This window comes from Asterias amurensis, chromosome 9 (genome assembly GCF_032118995.1).
Source record: "Asterias amurensis chromosome 9, ASM3211899v1".
In the NCBI taxonomy this organism is placed as follows: domain Eukaryota; kingdom Metazoa; phylum Echinodermata; class Asteroidea; order Forcipulatida; family Asteriidae; genus Asterias; species Asterias amurensis.
Window position 1 is genome coordinate 12,086,761 of NC_092656.1, and position 22,489 is coordinate 12,109,249.

General features: G+C 39.4%; 5 protein-coding genes across 6 annotated transcripts in view; 1 reads left to right on the forward strand and 4 right to left on the reverse strand.

Moving 5' to 3' along the window:
- The window catches only part of LOC139941823 (gamma-aminobutyric acid type B receptor subunit 2-like), an 89,522-nt gene that overhangs the window by 41,039 nt on the left and 25,994 nt on the right, over positions 1 to 22,489 (forward strand). The window lies entirely within an intron of this gene.
- Positions 398 to 2,632, reverse strand: LOC139941706 (beta-4C adrenergic receptor-like). Its single transcript, XM_071938314.1, has 2 exons — positions 2,537 to 2,632; positions 398 to 1,867 (listed from the first exon to the last, which is right to left on the reverse strand). The coding sequence occupies exon 2, from the start codon at positions 1,795 to 1,797 to the stop codon at positions 667 to 669; it is 1,131 nt and encodes a 376-aa protein (XP_071794415.1). The 5' UTR covers positions 1,798 to 1,867; positions 2,537 to 2,632; the 3' UTR covers positions 398 to 666.
- On the reverse strand, positions 6,211 to 9,333 carry LOC139941708 (uncharacterized). Of its 2 annotated transcripts, none has more exons than XM_071938316.1 (2): positions 9,154 to 9,333; positions 6,211 to 7,319 (listed from the first exon to the last, which is right to left on the reverse strand). In XM_071938316.1, exon 2 carries the CDS (start codon positions 7,277 to 7,279, stop codon positions 6,296 to 6,298), a length of 984 nt encoding a protein of 327 aa, XP_071794417.1. In that variant the 5' UTR covers positions 7,280 to 7,319; positions 9,154 to 9,333; the 3' UTR covers positions 6,211 to 6,295. The 2 variants fall into 2 exon arrangements, with proteins under 2 accessions (XP_071794417.1, XP_071794418.1); XM_071938317.1 differs by having other exon boundaries at positions 6,211 to 7,315; positions 9,154 to 9,332.
- On the reverse strand, positions 9,356 to 10,391 carry LOC139941707 (uncharacterized). Its single transcript, XM_071938315.1, has one exon. The coding sequence runs from the start codon at positions 10,356 to 10,358 to the stop codon at positions 9,369 to 9,371; it is 990 nt and encodes a 329-aa protein (XP_071794416.1). The 5' UTR covers positions 10,359 to 10,391; the 3' UTR covers positions 9,356 to 9,368.
- Positions 15,011 to 16,272, reverse strand: LOC139942053 (melatonin receptor type 1C-like). The gene has a single exon (XM_071938737.1). The coding sequence runs from the start codon at positions 16,270 to 16,272 to the stop codon at positions 15,142 to 15,144; it is 1,131 nt and encodes a 376-aa protein (XP_071794838.1). The 3' UTR covers positions 15,011 to 15,141.

The following is a 22,489-nucleotide window of genomic DNA, read 5'->3' on the forward strand; positions in this document are numbered from 1 at the left end:
ATATTTGGAAAATGAAGGATCTTAAAACTGATATTGACCCTGCATATCTATTATAGATTCAATAATAACTATCGAACAGTTACATTTCAGAAATATCAATATTTAACAGTACTACCGTGACGAGTCAATGGCAGCAAAGTACAAAGGTCGTATAATACATAGTTTCAGACAATAATAAATAATTTTTAGTAAATGACAAAATGTACAACAACAGCAACGCAGCCACAGGGGTTGAACCAAAGAAGAGAATAAGAGAACGGGATTTTTTAACTGTTTATAGTAGCGTGTAATACATGAAGCTCCTGGTTGCAACACCATCTCAATCAAGTCATCAAAATAAACAACTAGGGCACTGCTTACATCCATTGTACAAGTACACAGAAGAAGCCATTTGGAAACCACACGGTTCGTGTCACCCTTAGTAACTACAAGATAACTGCTGGAAAATTCCTACGAGAATTCCGGGAGAACAGTTCACTCATGTATTACTTAAATGATTGTCACAATACAATTTTGTATGATACTTGCTGGTAAACATCTGCATATAGGTCAATCATTGCTGACAACAAGTGCCATTACTCACAACTTTCAGCCCAATTAGTGACAGGACTTCATTTGACGTTGTGACATCCTCTACAAGGTGTCCGTTCGAAGTTGGGTATATTGCTATTGTAAGCGCATCATCCTTAGACAGCTAGATGGTTCTGGAATCGTGTGGTACCGACATCGGAGCATGTGACGGAACACCTCCTTGAAGTGTGGGTGTTTCACCCCGTAGATGACGGGGTTTAGGGCTCTGTTGAAGACCACAAGAGTCGCCGTCCACGGGATGACCGGATCGCTGGTCGGTATCAACAGAGCGACAGCGAAAGGGGCGAAACACACGACGAAGGTGAACATGACGTAGAAGAGATTCTTGGTGATCTGTACCTGTCTCTTGCTGAAGCTTCCCGCTGATTTATTGTGTAGTTGAGTGCTGCTGGCGCTTGAAGCGTTGGAAGTGTCAGCCATCTCAATGCCCTTCCCCACCATCTTCTTCATGTGGCTGGTGATGTGGCGGTAGATCTTGAAGTAACAGACGAACAGGATGATGAGTGGAATGGGGTAGAAGAGAACAGATCCGAGCAGACTGAAGAGATCGCTCGTCTCAGCCGAGGTGTCTTGGGTACAAATCTTGTACTTGTCCGAGTAACCCCATTTACCGATACCGAAGAGGGGAAGGGAACAGACTAATGCTGGATAGAGCCACGTGAATACCAACATGGCTGCTATCTTCTTGGGTGTGTAGATGGCCTGGTATGTCTGCATGGATTTGATAATGAGGACGTAGCGGTTAATGGCGATGGTGGTAAGATTCATGATGCTGCATCCAAGGGTGATGTAGTATATGGCAGCGGTCGCGGAGCATACTATATCATGCACCGGCCAGCCGTTCATGCTGAACAGCGCCACCGCAGCGAAAGGGGACGTGAGACACGATATCAGGTCGGCGGTGGCGAGGTTGACGACGAAGACGTTGGTTCGAGTATGGAGCTTCTTCGACAAGACAACGGCCAGAATCACCATGGTGTTCCCCACCAACCCGAAGACGGCCACGAGGCAGAAGACGCAGCCTAGAAACATTCTCTGAGTTTCATCTTCAAAACGAAAGTTTCTGCCGTCTCCTCTGGTGGTTGTTATGCCAATCACTGTCATGTCTGATTCGGTTGGATCCTGAAGTCCACTAGGTGTGGTGAAGAAGACATTCATCTCTGTAGAGTTAGAAACAGCTTCAACTGATACCATAGATGTCTCCATGACGATTGAGGATTGTATTAAACGTGTGGGTGTTTGGTTTGCGAATCTGGCTCGTAGAGTGGCAACCAACCTATTGAAAGAAAAACATACTTTAGGTATTATTACAAAATAACCCCCATTGACAAAATTGGACGACCGCCAACATAAAAGGAATAAGCTTGTAAAGCGACGGCGCGTTTATCCGGAGTTCGCAGGTTCAAATTTCTGCTCTTTTTAACTTTGCTAACCCAATTTATACAAATATTTACCCAGCCAGTTTCCTCTTTGTTGTACATTACTTGATTTTATTGAAAAACAAGTCGCATCCCCTGAAGGTGATCCCTCTGATGCTGGTTGTATGACCGTTGGCTGGCACCCCAAATTATTTCGATCCCTCGAAATGTTACTTCGAGGTTTGTTTTACCTTTGCAATATTTGTAGAGACGGATACAACCATGTCTCTATAGCTCAGTTGGTTGAGCCAGAAGTCACTGGTTCGTTTCCCACTCTAGTAATTCTGTCGTAGTTCAACCAAAAATATATTTGTTTTTAATTCAAGTATAGTACAGTAACATAAACTTCCTGAATGACAGTACATTCGTGTCTTCCATTAAACACAATTGCCCCTTTTCTTGCCAGTTTCAGAACATGCGTGTCATAAACAACCACAACCCGCTTCAGTTTATGTCCAATTCGAAAAGCTCCATTGGAACCGTCTTTAGTACGAACAACACGAAGTTCCCCCGCATGATTAACTTACCAATAGTAGAAATTCTTCCTCGGATGGCTGTGAGTTTAAGGTTGCTGCATGGTCTAAACCGATATTAACTTCCAATCCGGCTGTACAGTGTGTAAGCTCGCATTTCTGAGAGTCCTTGGCTTCACAACGAGAAAACATACAACATACATCAAAGTCGAAAAAAATTAAAATAACACTGAAACTTCCTCATTGCCTTTTCTCTTTGTCCGGTTCATTTTTGATGCCAACATTGGCATTGTTCAACTTTGGTCGCGGAGGGGGTTCTGTGTATTGCTTAAAGGAACACGTTGCCTTGGATATGGTTGGAAAGATGTTTTAAAAGTAGAATACAATGATCTACACAAGTTTGCCTCGGAATTGCGTGGTTTTCCCTCTACTGTGCGAACTAACATGGTCGGCCATTTATGGGAGTCAAAATTTTGACCCCCATAAATGGCCGACGTGTTAGTCGACGAGGTAAAAGGAAAACCACGCAATTTCGAGGCATGTTTGTGTGGATCATTGTATTCTACTTTTACAACATCTTTCTACCCATATGCATTTTATAAAAAACGGTTACAAACGCTTTTTAAAAAACCAACTCGACCGATCCAAGGCAACGTGTTCCTTTAAAGTAAGAACAGTTGCGATTGATGGTGTGGAAATTCATTCAACGGTGACAATGGTTCAACGCTTTTGTGTCACTGTGTATGGGTGTGGGATGTAGGGTGACGGACACTGTTATAGGACACTAGGACACAACATAAATGTCCACAGAAAATAAAATTACTTCCTTGAATATTGTTTTATTATTATTTTTCACGTTCTAGTTCCTTAAAGGCAGTGGACACTATTGGTAATTGCTCAAAATAATTATTAGCATAAAACCTTTCTTGGTAATGGGTCATGGGGAGAGGTTGATGGAATAAAACATTGTGAGAAACGGCTCTCTCTGAAATGCCATAGTTTTCGAGAAAGAAGTAATTTTCCACGAATTTGATTTCGAGACCTCAGATTTAGAACTTGAGGTCTCGAAATCAACAATCTAAACGCACACAACTTCGTGTTTTCGTTTTTTCTTTCATAATTATCTCGCAAATTCGATGGCCGATTGAGCTAAAATTTTCACAGGTTTGTTATTTTATGCAAATGTTGAGATACACAAACTGTGAAGGCTGGTATTGACAATTACCAATAGTGTCCACTGCCTTTAAGCGAGATGACAGAAGCTTTTTGATTTGTATACTGGTGTGAGGTTTAATATTGCGGAGTGCTCATTTCCCCCAACCAGAAACTTATGTTATTAAGTGGTGGGTTGACAAGCACTTCTACTTAAAGTGTGCGATATTAGTTTTCGCACTTGTTCTGCTTTTGCTTATTTCTGTTGACATTCAACACAATATAGATATCAAAACAAATAATGTTGCTATGGCCAGGGTCCTATTTCATAGAGCTGCTACAAATAAAGAAAGTAGCTAAGCATAATAACCAAATTTGGCCTACAAGATAAAGGTTACCAGCAAAAAATACTCTTCCACAATCGTCTTTGATTGGTATCCTGCTCCATCAGTTTGCTTGGAAGACAATTGTTGAGAAATTATGACCGCTTAAATCCATAAATAAAATGTTGAGCGCGTAAAACGGAACACTCAAATCAAAGGATATGAAATAAATGGGTCAGCACACTTTGACACAGACCAGACGGAAACATTAAATATGTACTGACATCCGCATTTGCAAGTTATTACACTGGATGAAGTCACCACATTGACAGCTGTCCCCGACTTATTGGTTTTTAATCTGCCACATCTGGAGAAGTAGCCTTGATCAAGGCGCTACAGCCAGCCGCGATCTGCAAACTCCCAGTCCCCATCACTGAATTCCGCCAGCGCACCCCCATACATTAATTAACACAGTGCATATAATATGTGTACAGCGTATGTACACATACGTACTGTACATGTACATGTACCATCTGTATACGGTACACTTACGGTACATGGGTACTTCCTAAGTAGCGCCTTGATGGTTTTGTAACTGCCAAAATTTAGGGCGGAGCTCATTATGCTAATGTATACTAACAACCCGTTCTCATTGGTTGTTGGTTGACCTATAAACTCTCGCTGCGATGTCAATCACAACGTTCTGCAAGCACTCGCACACATGTGCTCGTGGCTGTAGTTGCAATGGCGGCGGGCGAGGGAGAAATCCCCACTATACTAGTAAAACAAAACTGGAAGTCGCTGGAAATCAGTGGTGTATAATTTGCAAAACCACTAAAGAAACTTTCAACAAAATATGACAACCGCGGTTAATGCATCAATCATGGGTTGAGAAATAGAAGGAACTGAGACAATTAGACCATGTCAAATGTGTTTGAGAAAGGTTAAAAAAGTATCCAGGTGTCATGGGTTTCCGGCAAGATGGCTACTTGGTAGCAATTCTTAGGTGCTGGGAATATGACAGTACAACACACCCCATCCCCTTGAAGCACAAACACAGACCAGATGAGATAAGAAATCCAGCTGTTTATTTTGTCTTACTGTATACATATATACTATTTATTACGTTTCTCGCGGTAAATCAAAGTTGGGGATTGGAAATATGTGTTGTCGAACATACCAGACGGTAGCAGATGGCGTGTGGCTGAACAACTACAAGTTAAGTTCAATTTCATAAACTAACTCTTGCCATACTAGTACTACACTACAACGTTACACTTATAGTACAGCAGCTTTCAACTCAGGGACAAATCTACCAGCTACGTTGTAATATAATTATGATGCTAGTCCTCGTGTTATAATGAAACGCAAGACAACGGAAGTTGTTCGAAGTTGTTCAACACCATTACCGACCGGGCGAGTCTTGTCCGGCTCACCCGTCCGGCAGCGCATTCAGACCCCTTTACAATCATAGCTAATAATACACCACGCTCACGACACTGCATGCTATAAAAGCACGTAGTATGTCCATACAGCTAGCGTACGCACACACACATGGACGTGGCATGATTGCTAGCAGTAATACGTCATTCTCAATCGCGCCTGTGATTGGCCAATGTTTAGAATGACACGCCCACATAATGAACACCCTTTTATCGGAATTCCGATAAAGCTTTACAAACCCATCAAGGCTGTTGTTTGAGCCACGTGTGCGAGGTTGAACGTAGAAAGACACGACCGTACTCACGACTATGCTATCCTGTTCTCGCTGTACAATGTATGGTAATTCTAAAATTAAACGAATAGAATGAAGTTTAATTGGAATTCTACTGAGTCTATCACCGACACTGAAGGACTTACATGAGATTACACTTTCCACCGGAGTAATTAGTCACAGTTGAAAGAACATAAAAAGATGTTCCTGGTATAAATGCCCCACCACGCCCAGTGCTCCCCAATACATTTTTCACCAAGGAACATTGTGCCCGGCGAAAATGGGGTGGGTCAACTAATTGAAGTTGCAACCTATGTGGAGGGAATGTAAGTCCTTCAGTGTCGGTGATAGACTCAGTAGAATTCCAATTAAACTTCATTCTATTCGTTTAATTTTAGAATTCCACCTCGTCATCACCTCCACTTCGGACTTACATGAGATTTTAGAGCACAGAGACGGGCAACATGCAATAAAAAACATGATTGTGTATACGACTTGATGGTTTTATCACAATTTATTAAACGTTCTATAGCTCTGAACTCTTTAACTGTTGTAAACATAATAAGCAAGAGAAAATCGTGCATTAATATAACAAATTACATTTTCATTTCTTAAACGACCAACCTACTTGGTTGTACCAGCCAAAACTGCGTTTGCAAAGCTGTGATCTGTTTGCCCTACTGGTTTGTTATAAAATTTAGCAAAAGTACTACTTCTCGCCCAATGGCCAGTACTTAAAATAATGTTCAGTGGTACTCCATTCTTAAAAGCAGCACTGCATGCAGCAGATCGAGTACTATGTGCTGTGAACTTGGCTGTGTCGATGCCAGCCTTATGCAACGTGTTCTTTATCCAGCGAGAGATTGTCTCTGACCTTACTTGTTTGTGGGGTGATGCATAGCTTACAAACAAACACCGTTGTTTACCCCTTAGGGATTTCGTCTTAATTAAATACTGTTTTAGCGTCGTCATGACATAAAGTTGGTCATCATGAGGATACCTCGGTAACACCAAACTAACAGGCTGTTTGCCAATCTTGCTGGTTTTCGTCAACTTAGATACAACAAAGATAATTTTTGTAGCTGTAACTTCAGCGTCGTCTAAATTAAGTAGCGACAAAGTTTGACATCTTTGTCCTGAAATCAATGCAACAAGCATAACTAGCTTCATAGTGAGTTCTTTTAAGAACAACTTATTAGACGGACCCAAATTTGTTAAGTATTGTAACACAGTATTAACGTCCCATGTACAAGTATATCTGGGTATTGCAGGTCTCATGTTGAAGACACCTGTCATGAACCTTTTTATCAGGGGGAGAGACCCAATTGGTGTCCCATCTATAGGGGCTAGTATTGCTGACAATGCACTACGTATTGTGTTCAGTGTGCTGTAACTACTACCCTTGTCAAATTCCTCTGTTAAGCAGTCTAGGATCACCGCTACAGTCACTCGAAGTGGATCACTCTTTGTTCGAGCACAGAACAGAACCCATTTTTGGATCGCTGATCGGTAAGACTTCTTGGTTGAAGTCCGCCAGGATGAGATAATAATGTCGGCAGCGTGCTGCGAAATTCCCTGGCTCTGTAAGTTTTCCCTGACAAATGGCATGCCATCAGTTGCAGCCGATCTCGCAATGGGTGTAGTCTACCTGAGGAAGGGAGTGAGAGTAAATTAGTTCTTTTTGGCAAAATAATTGGTTTGTTCACCAACAGTTTAAGCATCTTAGGAAACCATGCTTGTGTATGCCAAAGTGGAGCAACAAGTATGGCTGTTGACTCCTCATATTCGATCTTTGTCAATACTTTCCCAATAAGGCAGAACGGGGGAAACGCGTAGACCTTATAGTTTGTCCAGTCTAGCGTGAATGCATCATTGAAAAATGCGTTTGGGTCAGGTTTCCACGATACATAAGGTTGAATCTGATGGTTCAATCTTGACGCAAACATGTCAATATTTGGCGTCATAAAGATATCGATAATCTTCCGGAAAACTTCTGGGTGTAACTTCCATTCGATATCTTCACGGAAGTGACGTGATGCAAAATCAGCACTCACATTTTCAATACCCGGCAAGAATGAAACGGACAGCCATGTTTTCCTATTCAAACACCAAAGCCAGATTTCCCTGGCCAGTTCATTTAACTGAACGGAGTGTGTGCCGCCAAAAAACTTTATGTATGACACGGCAGTTGTATTGTCCGATTTAAGGTGTACGTGAATGTCCTTATGTTTACTAAAAAGGGACTGTAAGGCAAAAAAGCAAGCTTTAAGCTCAAGGTAGTTAATATGCCATGTAGCTTCCTCAGCTGACCACTGTCCACCTAACATATGCCCATTGCAATTCGCACCCCAGCCATTGAGGGACGCGTCAGTTTCAACAATGAAATCGGGCTTGTTTCTGTGAATGGGGGCACTAGCATACTGTAGGTTAGTAAGCCACCAGTTTAAGTCTGCCTTAGCTTGGTCAGACAATGACATTCTTGCATCAAAATCATCATGGTTTGCAGTCAATGCTGCGTTTTTCTCAGATTCAATAGATCTTCTGAATAATGTACCGTACGGTACGGCAATATCACAAGAGACTAAAAAGCCCACTACTTGGGCAACGTCCCTAATTTTGGGAAGATTGGCAACAATAATGTTATGAATAGCCGCTTCAATTTTCCTCTTTTTTGCTGGAGGAATAGCAATTGTCATGTTTTCTGAATTTATTGTAAAACCCAGAAACACAATGGTCTTCGTGGGTTTCATGACAGATTTCCCAGTATTGACTATAAATCCTAACTCTTGGGTGAGGGCAACTCGAGCTTTAACATTGGTTATGCACTCTTCTTTTGTTGCACCTATCAACAAAGCGTCGTCAATGTAGTCACAAGATTCGTGTCCCATTAGTCTTAAAGAGGCTATCAAAGGTTTCATTATCTTTGTAAATACCCTTGGTGCACAAGCTAAACCGAAAGGCAGACAGGTAAATTCGAACAATTTGTTCTGCCACATAAAACGCAAATATTTGCGGTGGTTTTTGGCAATCGGTACTGTGAAGTACGCATCTTTAAGATCAATTGATGCCATAAAGCAGTGTGGTCGGATTAATTGCAGAGCAAAATGAATCGTTTCCATTTTAAAATGGACATAGGCTACTGATTTATTCAACTGGCGAAGGTTGATAATTGGGCGAAAAGTCCCGTCTTTCTTTGGACGGATGAAAATGTTTGATACAAACTCACCATATTCATGGGTAGCATGTGTAATTGCTCCTTTTTGGAGCAGTTTATCAATTTCCTTCGAGATAATTTCAACTTCATTGGGAACAAATTTAATTTGTTTAGGGGGGAACGATTGTAAGGGTCGTTTCCCAAATTCTATTTCATAGTGCTTTATAGCATCTAGAACCCACTTATCTGAAGTTATTTCTTGCCATTTTGTAACAAATTGTGCTAATCTACCTGCAATTTTGCTAGATTTAATGCATGTTGTACTTACCAGTGCACTGGTTGTACTTGTAGGGACATGCCGAATTACTTTGCTGTTTCCACATCTTGTCGTGGCTTGGCATTCCACCGAGTGTCTCGGTGTCTGTTGTGGCGCTGATAGTTTAAATGACCACCTCTTCTGAATTGGCTGGTGTAGGTCGAATTACCCCTGTTGTTGTGTATGGGTCGTTTCCGATCATGTTTGTCGTTTCCTCTGAAAGTTGACTAGCCAACTTTGTTCCCAATTTTGTTGGTCTGCTGTATGTCCTTGCACTGTTGGGGCAAGTCATCATCAAATAAAAACCCTGTTACGGGCACATGTGGCGAGCAAAGACCAGAAAATTGTTTGTTAAGATCGGGCTTAATCAAATCCCGTCTTCGCACATTCAGTTCCTGGTTGGCGTGTCCAATAATGGCCACCGCATCCAATAGCTTGGTGATTTCAACCTTGAAATCAGGGTTTACCTGAGTGGGCGGGTCAGTAGCAGCGGGTCTGGACATAAGTGAGTTTATTACCCCAACTACGGGTATAATTCCTTTAAGAAGTGCCTGTTGCACCTTCTGGAATTTTATGTCCTGAGAGCGAGTCTTTGGCTTTAGTGAGCTCCATATCTCGGGGTTAACCCGAGTGCACTCCAAATTTTTGACGTTGGTCGGTCTTTGGATGGTCTGGAGCTTTTCCACGGCCTTGTCCTCCGGCAATTTATGGCGGACCATTTTATCCACTACCTTAGCCAATTTGTCATTGACTGCATCGGCAGTCGGTGCATCCTCCGCATATAGTTGTTCAAAATTGTCCAACAACTGGTCATCTGGGCATAAGGTTTTTGACCCCTGCTGGCTCTCTTGAAGGAGCTCATCTATGGCCTTTGAGGCACTCTCCGTATCAGATTCTGAATCCGATGACAGTCTAGGCCGCTTGGCGGGTCGACTGAGAATCACTGTTTGCATGTTTTCGATGGCTTCGGCCATACATGCAAGTTTCCCTGAAACATCCGCAAATTCTTGCCGGGAAACCGTGTCTGATGACGGGACCGTTGAGCGCTTAGGCTTTCGGCCTTTAACTTTCGGTTTGCCCGAAACTAAGCCAATTGATGAATTGTCATCTTGTCCCAATCCCGGGTCTTCCTGGGTATCAATTGCACCCGATGGGCCAGCCATCAACTCAAGGAGATCTGGTTCGTCGTAGTTGTCCATGGTGCAAAGTGCCAACATATACCCGTAATTGTACGAAGTATAGAAATTCGATGTACATACTCCGGCACAGAAAAATGTACTCCGGCACAGAAAAATGTATTGGGGAGCACTGGGCGTGGTGGGGCATTTATACCAGGAACATCTTTTCATGTTCTCTCAACTGTGACTAATTACTCCGGTGGAAAGTGTAATCTCACGTAAGTCCGAAGTGCAGGTGATGACGAGGTGGAATGTACATTTGTGTATGCACTGCATGCGTGTGCAGCGAACCGGGCCGGGCCACAGTACGTCAACAGCCTTGATCAAGGCTACTGGAGAAGAAGAAAAACCACGAAAAAAAAACAAAAACCCACTGGACATGCTATTTCAGTTTCTCCTGTACTGGGGCATCTATCAACACCTCAAAGTTGAATCGCAGACTTTGGCGCCCAATTTAGCCTGGGGTTAGGAAAATACAGCTGCTTAGCCCATCAGTGCCTGTCTTGGAGATTGCTGTCCCCATACATGTTTTTAATGGTAGAAAGGGTGTTTGAAATATTTTCCCCCAAACTTAAATAAATACCATCCAACAGCTCCTCAGGATTCTTATAGCAACCATAGAAATTTTGAAAAAGCATTACAAAAATAATTATTCCATATTCTGAACTCAACTATTATGTGCGAAAAACCTCATAGGGACTGCAATCACCCAGCACCGACTCCACGTGCGCAAACTATAGGGGCGCTCTCCAGGGTTTTTACAAAAATTTATTATTTGTTTAAGTAACAGTGGTGTATCTAACATTAATAATTCTAGTGTGTAGCGTGAGACGAATAGTATTAAAGTATGGAATTCTTATAAACAAGGCACATAACAATATTATGAATTAAAATGGGCATCCATGCCACGGCTGTGCACATCGCATCGCAGGGTGCTACATAATCGGTTATCTTTACAGCGGGGACCCAACGTCAATTTAGTTTTGTGATGCCTAATTTTTACATATTGACTAAAATACGGGAAAAGTTACAGTTTCTTACCTCAATTTATAATGGAGTAATTAATGCCATTTTATTTGATACATTGTCAGCGCGAAATTTGAAACACGACGTCATCGCAATTAACATACTAATAAATATGAACTAGTGCGCAGGTCAGAAGTACAAACTCGATGCCGTTTAGATTGAATACCATCAAAAATCAGGATAGAACTCAGCAATCTCCTGACAAAAATCGTCAGACCACATGTGAAATGTGACGTCATTGAAATGTTAAGGATATTGACAAGCAGTGCACTCGAGGGGTATCAACCACACGACAACTTACAACAATTTAAAGCGAGGTTGGATAATAATAATAATAATAATAATAATAATAATAATAATAATAATAATAATAATAATAATAATAATAATAATAATAATAATAATAATAATAATAATAATAATAATAATAATAATAATAATAATAATAATAATAATAATAATAATAATAATAATAATAATAATAATAATAATAATAATAATAATAATAATAATAATAATAATAATAATAATAATAATAATAATAATAATAATAATAATAATAATAATAATAATAATAATAATAATAATAATAATAATAATAATAATAATAATAATAATAATAATAATAATAATAATAATAATAATAATAATAATAATAATAATAATAATAATAATAATAATAATAATAATAATAATAATAATAATAATAATAATAATAATAATAATAATAATAATAATAATAATAATAATAATAATAATAATAATAATAATAATAATAATAATAATAATAATAATAATAATAATAATAATAATAATAATAATAATAATAATAATAATAATAATAATAATAATAATAATAATAATAATAATAATAATAATAATAATAATAATAATAATAATAATAATAATAATAATAATAATAATAATAATAATAATAGTAATAGTAATAGTAATAGTAATAGTAATAGTAATAGTAATAGTAATAGTAATAGTAATAGTAATAGTAATAGTAATAGTAATAGTAATAGTAATAGTAATAGTAATAGTAATAGTAATAGTAATAAATAGTAATAGTAATAGTAATAGTAATAGTAATAGTAATAGTAATAGTAATAGTAATAAAAATAGTAATAGTAATAGTAATAGTAATAGTAATAGTAATAGTAATAGTAATAGTAATAGTAATAGTAATAGTAATAGTAATAGTAATAGTAATAGTAATAGTAATAGTAATAGTAATAGTAATAGTAATAGTAATAGTAATAGTAATAGTAATAGTAATAGTAATAGTAATAGTAATAGTAATAGTAATAGTAATAGTAATAGTAATAGTAATAGTAATAGTAATAGTAATAGTAATAGTAATAGTAATAGTAATAGTAATAGTAATAGTAATAGTAATAGTAATAGTAATAGTAATAGTAATAGTAATAGTAATAGTAATAGTAATAGTAATAGTAATAGTAATAGTAATAGTAATAGTAATAGTAATAGTAATAGTAATAGTAATAGTAATAGTAATAATAATAATAATAATAATAATAATCATAATAATCATAATAATAATAATAATAATAATAATAATAATAATAATAATAATAATAATAATAATAATAATAATAATAATAATCATAATAATAATAATAATAATAATAATAGTGATAATAATAATATTTATTCGGGCAATCACATTTACAAGCACATATACATAAATTAAAAATATTAAAGAAAAAAAAAAAAAAGCAACAGTGGGGTGTCCAGGAGAGCATAAAAGTTAAAAAAATAACTGTCGCCAAAAGGCGTATGTCTCCTAAAACCCTAAAAATACATTAAGGCAACAGGGGGCATATAAAAAAGCACAGAAGATAATACAAATCACTAAACAATTTAAAAAGGCAAACAAGCAAAGACATACACAGAAAAACACACCAAAAATGATGTACGTAAAAAAAGCAAGTCTATACATCAAAATGGTTTAAGAGCAATACAACAAAATTCCGATGAGGGGACACAAATGAAATGACATTGTAAACAGGCAAGTAACTCTATCTAAGAGCAAAACTGCAGGGGGTGGACAAATTTGAACAATTATAAAAATAACTAAAAAGCATAGAACATGAAACAAAACAAGGAACAAAAAGGCAAACGAGCAAAACAAGAACTTTAAAAAGCCAGTCTATACATCAAAATGTTTGTGAGCTTAGATAAAAATTCCTGTAAGGGGGCACATATGAAATCGTTAACAAGGTCAGTAGGCAAGTTGCTCCAGCCACGAGCAAAACGGCAGGGGATGGAAAATTTTGCATAAAAAGGATGACAAGGCACCTGTATGATTGTGAGCAACTGATTGTTTACATACAAAAGCAAAGAACAGATGTTCTCTTCTATTACTTAGGGTGGAAAGCCCTGTTTCTATAAGCCTGCTATTGTAGGGTTGTTCCTGTCTCCTTTGATGAAGCATTAGCCTTGTGGCATACCTCTGAACCTTTTCTAGTTGAGTCTCGTGTTTTACACGATAAATATGCCAAACAGGAGAACAATAATCTAAAAGAGGTAAAACAATAGACTTGTACAAAGTGAGCAGTGTTTTAGAGTTGCAGTCACCCACAACATGACGAATAAAACCCAAAGTTCTATAGGATCTACCTGTGACAAAATTAACATGCGCATCCCAGGAGAGATTGTTTTGAACAAGTACACCTAGTAGTTTAAGCTCAGTGACCTCTTGAATAAGCATATTATTTATGGAATATGAAGCCTGGTATGACCAGCGACGCATTCTAGAGATGGAAAGAAACTTGCATTTACCTGGATTCAAAAGGAGTAAATTTCTATTTGACCAGGCACTTATTTTGTCAAGATCTCTCTGGAGGGACAAAAAATCATTTTCTCCCTGAATTTGTCCATACAAAAAAAGTGTCATCATCATAGTGGCGAGAGGAGTTAGACAGCTGCATATGTAAGTCATTAATATAAATGTTAAAAAGCAATGGCCCCAAGACAGACCCTTGTGGTACTCCAGATGTGACATTAGACCAGCCTGATTCAGATCCGTGAAAAACTACCCTTTGTTTTCTCCCTGTGAGGAATGAATTAATCCAGCAAAGTAAGGAATCGTGGATCCCATAGGAATATCTGAGTTTGTTTACAAGAATATTATAAGAAATACAATCAAACGCTTTACTATAATACTTTAAAATAGTTCCAACTTTCCTAAAGAATCTATATATTTGGAAAATGAAGGATCTTAAAACTGATATTGACCCTGCATATCTATTATAGATTCAATAATAACTATCGAACAGTTACATTTCAGAAATATCAATATTTAACAGTACTACCGTGACGAGTCAATGGCAGCAAAGTACAAACGGGATTTTTTAAGAACGGGATTTTTTAACTGTTTATAGTAGCGTGTAATACATGAAGCTCCTAGTTGCAACACCATCTCAATCAAGTCATCAAAATAAACAACTAGGGCACTGCTTACATCCATTGTACAAGTACACAGAAGAAGCCATTTGGAAACCACACGGTTCGTGTCACCCTTAGTAACTACAAGATAACTGCTGGAAAATTCCTACGAGAATTCCGGGAGAACAGTTCACTCATGTATTACTTAAATGATTGTCACAATACAATTTTGTATGATACTTGCTGGTAAACATCTGCATATAGGTCAATCATTGCTGACAACAAGTGCCATTACTCACAACTTTCAGCCCAATTAGTGACAGGACTTCATTTGACGTTGTGACATCCTCTACAAGGTGTCCGTTCGAAGTTGGGTATATTGCTATTGTAAGCGCATCATCCTTAGACAGCTAGATGGTTCTGGAATCGTGTGGTACCGACATCGGAGCATGTGACGGAACACCTCCTTGAAGTGTGGGTGTTTCACCCCGTAGATGACGGGGTTTAGGGCTCTGTTGAAGACCACAAGAGTCGCCGTCCACGGGATGACCGGATCGCTGGTCGGTATCAACAGAGCGACAGCGAAAGGGGCGAAACACACGACGAAGGTGAACATGACGTAGAAGAGATTCTTGGTGATCTGTACCTGTCTCTTGCTGAAGCTTCCCGCTGATTTATTGTGTAGTTGAGTGCTGCTGGCGCTTGAAGCGTTGGAAGTGTCAGCCATCTCAATGCCCTTCCCCACCATCTTCTTCATGTGGCTGGTGATGTGGCGGTAGATCTTGAAGTAACAGACGAACAGGATGATGAGTGGAATGGGGTAGAAGAGAACAGATCCGAGCAGACTGAAGAGATCGCTCGTCTCAGCCGAGGTGTCTTGGGTACAAATCTTGTACTTGTCCGAGTAACCCCATTTACCGATACCGAAGAGGGGAAGGGAACAGACTAATGCTGGATAGAGCCACGTGAATACCAACATGGCTGCTATCTTCTTGGGTGTGTAGATGGCCTGGTATGTCTGCATGGATTTGATAATGAGGACGTAGCGGTTAATGGCGATGGTGGTAAGATTCATGATGCTGCATCCAAGGGTGATGTAGTATATGGCAGCTGACACGGAGCATACTATATCATGCATCGGCCAGCCGTTCATGCTGAACAGCGCCACCGCAGCGAAAGGGGACGTGAGACACGATATCAGGTCGGCGGTGGCGAGGTTGACGACGAAGACGTTGGTTCGAGTATGGAGCTTCTTCGACAAGACAACGGCCAGAATCACCATGGTGTTCCCCACCAACCCGAAGACGGCCACGAGGCAGAAGACGCAGCCTAGAAACATTCTCTGAGTTTCATCTTCAAAACGAAAGTTTCTGCCGTCTCCTCTGGTGGTTGTTATGCCAATCACTGTCATGTCTGATTCGGTTGGATCCTGAAGTCCACTAGGTGTGGTGAAGAAGACATTCATCTCTGTAGAGTTAGAAACAGCTTCAACTGATACCATAGATGTCTCCATGACGATTGAGGATTGTATTAAACGTGTGGGTGTTTGGTTTGCGAATCTGGCTCGTAGAGAGGCAACCAACCTATTGAAAGAAAAACATACTTTAGGTATTATTACAAAATAACCCCCATTGACAAAATTGGACGACCGCCAACATAAAAGGAATAAGCTTGTAAAGCGACGGCGCGTTTATTCGGAGTTCGCAGGTTCAAATTTCTGCTCTTTTTAACTTTGCTAACCCAATTTATACAAATATTTACCCAGCCAGTTTCCTCTTTGTTGTACATTACTTGATTTTATTGAAAAACAAGTCGCATCCCCTGAAGGTGATCCCTCTGATGCTGGTTGTATGACCGTTGGCTGGCACCCCAAATTATTTCGATCCCTCGAAATGTTACTTCGAGGTTTGTTTTACCTTTGCAATATTTGTAGAGACGGATACAACCATGTCTCTATAGCTCAGTTGGTTGAGCCAGAAGTCACTGGTTCGTTTCCCACTCTAGTAATTCTGTCGTAGTTCAACCAAAAATATATTTGTTTTTAATTCAAGTATAGTACAGTAACATAAACTTCCTGAATGACAGTACATTCGTGTCTTCCATTAAACACAATTGCCCCTTTTCTTGCCAGTTTAAGAACATGCGTGTCATAAACAACCACAACCCGCTTCAGTTTATGTCCAATTCGAAAAGCTCCATTGGAACCGTCTTTAGTACGAACAACACGAAGTTCCCCCGCATGATTAACTTACCAATAGTAGAAATTCTTCCTCGGATGGCTGTGAGTTTAAGGTTGCTGCATGGTCTAAACCGATATTAACTTCCAATCCGGCTGTACAGTGTGTAAGCTCGCATTTCTGAGAGTCCTTGGCTTCACAACGAGAAAACATACAACATACATCAAAGTCGAAAAAATTTAAAATAACTCTGAAACTTCCCCTTTGCCTTTTCTCTTTGTCCGGTTCATTTTTGATGCCACCATTGGCATTGTTCAACTTTGGTCGCGGAGGGGGTTCTGTGTATTGCTTAAAGGAACACGTTGCCTTGGATATGGTTGGAAAGATGTTTTAAAAGTAGAATACAATGATCTACACAAGTTTGCCTCGGAATTGCGTGGTTTTCCCTCTACTGTGCGAACTAACATGGTCGGCCATTTATGGGAGTCAAAATTTTGACCCCCATAAATGGCCGACGTGTTAGTCGACGAGGTAAAAGGAAAACCACGCAATTTCGAGGCATGTTTGTGTGGATCATTGTATTCTACTTTTACAACATCTTTCTACCCATATGCATTTTATAAAAAACGGTTACAAACGCTTTTTAAAAAACCAACTCGACCGATCCAAGGCAACGTGTTCCTTTAAAGTAAGAACAGTTGCGATTGATGGTGTGGAAATTCATTCAACGGTGACATAGGTTCAACGCTTTTGTGTCACTGTGTATGGGTGTGGGATGTAGGGTGACGCATGCTTCTGAATGGTATCTATATCTGCAGACAAGAACGATGTCACAATGGGTGCGTTCGTTAAAGGAACACGTTGCCTTGGATCGGTCGAGTTGGTCTTTGAAAAGCGTTCTGTAACCGTTTGTTATAAAATGCATATGCTTGTGGAGTGGGTCACTTGGGGGTGACCCGAGGTGCATGCCGTCACCACGAGAGGGCGAGTGTGATTGTTCGATAAGCTATTGTCAGGGGCTCACCCGAGTGAGCACGCCGGGTCGACCCAGGGAAGCTAGTCGAACGCACCCATAGAAAACAAAACTTCATTCATGTTTTTACGTCGATTGTCGGCATAAGTTTTCGTTTAATATTTTTTGTTTTGATCGCTTTCACGGAGATCAGCGTCAAACGGTGTTTGGCAATTTGGAAGTGGTTCAGGTAGGCGTGTTTGGACAGATATCCTGGAGCGAAGAGTCGCTTGGGGGTGTTCCGGTAAAAGAGATTGAGGGGCGGGGTGGGGGGGGGCATATTAGTTATGAAGGAACAACTTCAAAACGTATCATCGACATCACTCATGAGGGTGTTTTACCATAACTGGTTAATATGTTTGTACATGAGACGGAAATTATTGTTTGTGACTTGTTTTACCGTCATTGTCTTCAAACTGTTTATAAGTTTAATGTAAATCTTTGGAATTTGTGTGTTGTGTCCTACAAAAAAGTACCCAAATCATTTTAGAGTATAACACCAAGGAGGAAAATCCACGAAACGTGACTATTGGTCGAAGCCGTTTAATGGAACTGCATAGCGAAAAGCTTAATGTTGCACTCAACGAATAAGAAAACTCTTTATTTTGTGCATGACCTGACAATGCAATGCAACTGGATCATTTGTTAAAAGCTTTTACCGAGTGCCGTCTGCAGAAAATCAAAGAAATTGTAGTTCTCTTTGGAAACAAAAGAGAATCTCAAAGTGCCTGCCACACATCAACGGCACCGACTGGAACATGACCGGATAGCAGGAATGGCTCCTCTTTTGGAGAGTTGGATGTGTGAGGGCTGTATTGACCTTGATGCCTAGATATAGCAGATTTGTTCACGTTAGGTATTGTGTGTGTGTTTTTTGTTTTTGTCTTTGATCTTATGCCTTTTACCAGAACATGTAGTATTGCCCCGATAATGCGACCACGGGATTCACTCCTCACACAATAGGCCTTCTAGCTCAAACAAAACATTTCCTGAACAGGGCTTGACAGAAAGAAGTCTTGCCTGTCATTTCAGTTTTGTCTATTGAGGGTAGAGACTTGGATTTAACCATTAAAGATATTCCTTGTATAGGGTGGCCATATGTTCAGATGCTTTACGGAACTCGGGCATCCGGCACTAATAAGTGCACTCGCTCAAGAGATTACACTTGATTGAGGTATAAGGCCTACCTGTACGTCATTGTATTCAAGTCCAACAAAATGTTAGGCATTGTTCAGGACTTAACCTCTCTGGAGAGAATTTCACCTTCCACGTTCATTGCGGAGAGTCTTCCATACGACTTTTAGCTGAAATATTCTGTAAACATAGCGTTATTAATGTGGCGCGGTAGTAGGCCTATGTGCATTCAAACATGAGAATAATAGCATTTCTTCTATTCTAAACAATATTTCATGTTGACGTTTCTCAGCAGAATTTTCTGCCGAATCATCGTTTTTTTTCCCTTCTTTTTCTTGAATGAGAAATGTGTGTTTCTAGACTTGATTTCTGTTCATGTGCTTTGTTTGATATTATTCCCACTGATCTACGAACCCCGGTGATATAGGCCTGTACATTTTCTTTTTGCAATAATACGTTTTGGAAAAAAGGGAATGTATAATAAAGGAGAACATTGAAACCAGTTCTTTCATAAGTAGTGTTTACGAATCGGTTTAAAAATAATGTTTTATTCCCTCAAACCGTATTAGGCAATGTCAGATCTCTTTTATCAGATCAATAACACAAAAAGTGTGTTGAACATTTTATTTTAGGATACGAAGCACGTTTATTAAAAGTTCCGTTAGGAAATAAAGTAGAACAAACTAAAATCAAATCTAACGATTTTGAGGGCTGGTTCACCTGAACTTTAATCGACACACATTCTGGGTAACTGACCCAGAAATGGGTCCGGCCCGTTCGGGACCAGGATCCGGGTCGCAAGTCTCACTGAATTGTTTTAGAGTGCACGTATCAGATAGCTTAAAACGTTAATGCCTGTTTGTGATAATTGTTTTTATTTAAAATACACTTCGTTTGGGGGTTTTATGCGAATTGAGTTAAAAATCTGATACATCGTTGAGAGTTTTATCAATAATAATAATATCAACTTTTAGAGTCATTGATAAGAGGGTTTCTGAATGCGATTTTCTTCTTGTACTACCTGGCACCAGGTCCTGATGACCCGGAAACGGGTCCACACAACCCGGCATCTGGTCAAACATGGTAACCTGTGTCCGGGAAACGATGACCCGGAAACGGGTCAATGGCTGACCCGTCACCGGGTCACACATGGTAACATATTTCCGGGTCACGATGACCTGGAAATGGGTCAACTAAATTTGACCCGGCACCGGGTCAAAATGATGACCCATTTCCGGGTCCTGACGACCCAGAAACGGGTCAACTAAGGCCAACCCGGCACCGGGTCAAACAAGGTTACCTGTGTCCGGGTCACGATGACCCGGAACCGGGTCAACTATGGCTCAACCGGCATCTCCGGGTCAAATCTGACCCGGAACGGGTTAAAACTATATCTGACCGACACCGGGTCAAACACGATGACCCTTTTCCGGGTCACGATGACCCGGAAAGGGTCAACAATTTCTGACCCGGAGTCCAGGTTAAATTTCTGACCCGGGACTTTTTAGAGTGTATTCATTGCACCCTTCGTAAAGCATTATATTCTTTAAAGTTGCATAACAAACTATTGTTAAAGATACTTAAGATGAATTACACTTGTGCGTTTGCTTTTTTTAAAGGGAGCCTTTTAGAAAACTTACGCGTATACGTGAGCTGATTGTGAACTGATTGTGTGCCTGTTGTATATGTCGCAGGATAGAATTAGACTGTAACAGATTAATGGGTCGCTACATTCTGCCGGTCTTATGTGCAACCAAACTGGTTCGTCTTTTCCTATACTTGATATGATTGCAATCTGATTTATGTTTGAAATCATAAAAAAAAGGTTCCATGCCTTCCAGTCGCTCCTTTTTGAATGGATACATAATTTTAGATGCGTCTGCAATGAACGCAATGAAACAATTTAAGAGCTTAACATAACACAAAGAGAGCGAAATTGCCACGGTCTTTTCGTGTGTTATTTTATGTGGGTAGCATTAATACAAAAATAAAAATAATCGGATGATAGTGTTGCTATCCCATGTTTTAAGTGCTGCTTAAAGGATTTAATAGAACATGGACACTGCTTATTATGCCAGAATAAGTCAATCTTTTCTTCAAAAGACACTGCTTTATAGGCCAGAATAAGTGAATCTTTTATTCACGGGATGAAAACTTAATCTCGCTGTAGAATGTCACATTTGTTTCCAATAAAATGGAATGAACCAAAAGTCACCTTCACATGGAGTATTCTATTTTGATATTAGACCTCGCTGTATACGCGTCTTGATGTAATTAACGGTCACACAGACTGGCGCAGAGTGGTTTCTTCCCTACCTTTCATCCATGCGGACACCGGTTAAAATCCAGTGACGACGCTTTGCATTATGTGGATTGGTGTTTCAGTCCCTACTTGATCACTTGGGTTTTCTGTGGTTTTGCAACCACATCTAAAACAATTTCTTACCACATTCTCTACCCGAGTTTCTTTAGGCCTCCGGCTCAAACGAATACTATTATTCTAGAATAAAACATGTTACATTTCTTAGCGACCGTTTTAATATTTACAAGCTTGTTCTTTGTCAACGCAAAGAACAAGTCGGCCCTACACATCGGTGGACTGCTGCCGTTGTCGCCCAAGGATGGGTGGAGTCGCTCCAATGGGTACCCGGCGCTCCTTGGTGCTGAGCGTGCTATTGCTGATATCAACAACAGAAGTGATGTAATACCGGACTATGAACTCGTCCTACATATGGAAGACACTGAGGTAAGCCTGTTTTATTGATGTCACAATCACAAAGAGAACACAAAAAGCTGGTTGAAAACTTGAAGATTTTAAGATCATTCAACTAACTTTGGTGATAACAAGATTGCTCAAAAACTGTTGGGACAAAAAACTACAACTTACAATAATGAATAAGAAACAGTTACATGTGGTAGCCCTAATAATGAAAAAAGAACGCTCTTTGATTATAAATTACCAATTCTTGAAAACACAATTTATGTCTATATGACTGTTACACACAAAGAAATTGTATTATATTTGTAATGTTGTTTTATTGCGTTGAAGCTAACCCTAAAGTTATCTCAGGACCCTTTTGCTCTTAACAATAGAAACGACGTAATATAAAAATTACAACAAATAACAAAGGTTAAAATTTGTAATTTCGTTCAAGTTGATATTTAAGTAAGGTGCTGAAGCAGCAGAGATACTACCAGCTTTGTCGTATTTTTTGTTTGTCATAAACTCATATTGGGCAACAAATGGCGCACTGTGTTCAACTTCTGCAGTATTATTTTTGTTTTAATGTATACACCCCATTTTAACGAGCGTAACATGGGGGCACCAAAGGGACATAACACAACTTTTAACGAGCGTAACATGGTGGCACTAAAGGGACATAACACAACTTTTAACGAGCATAACA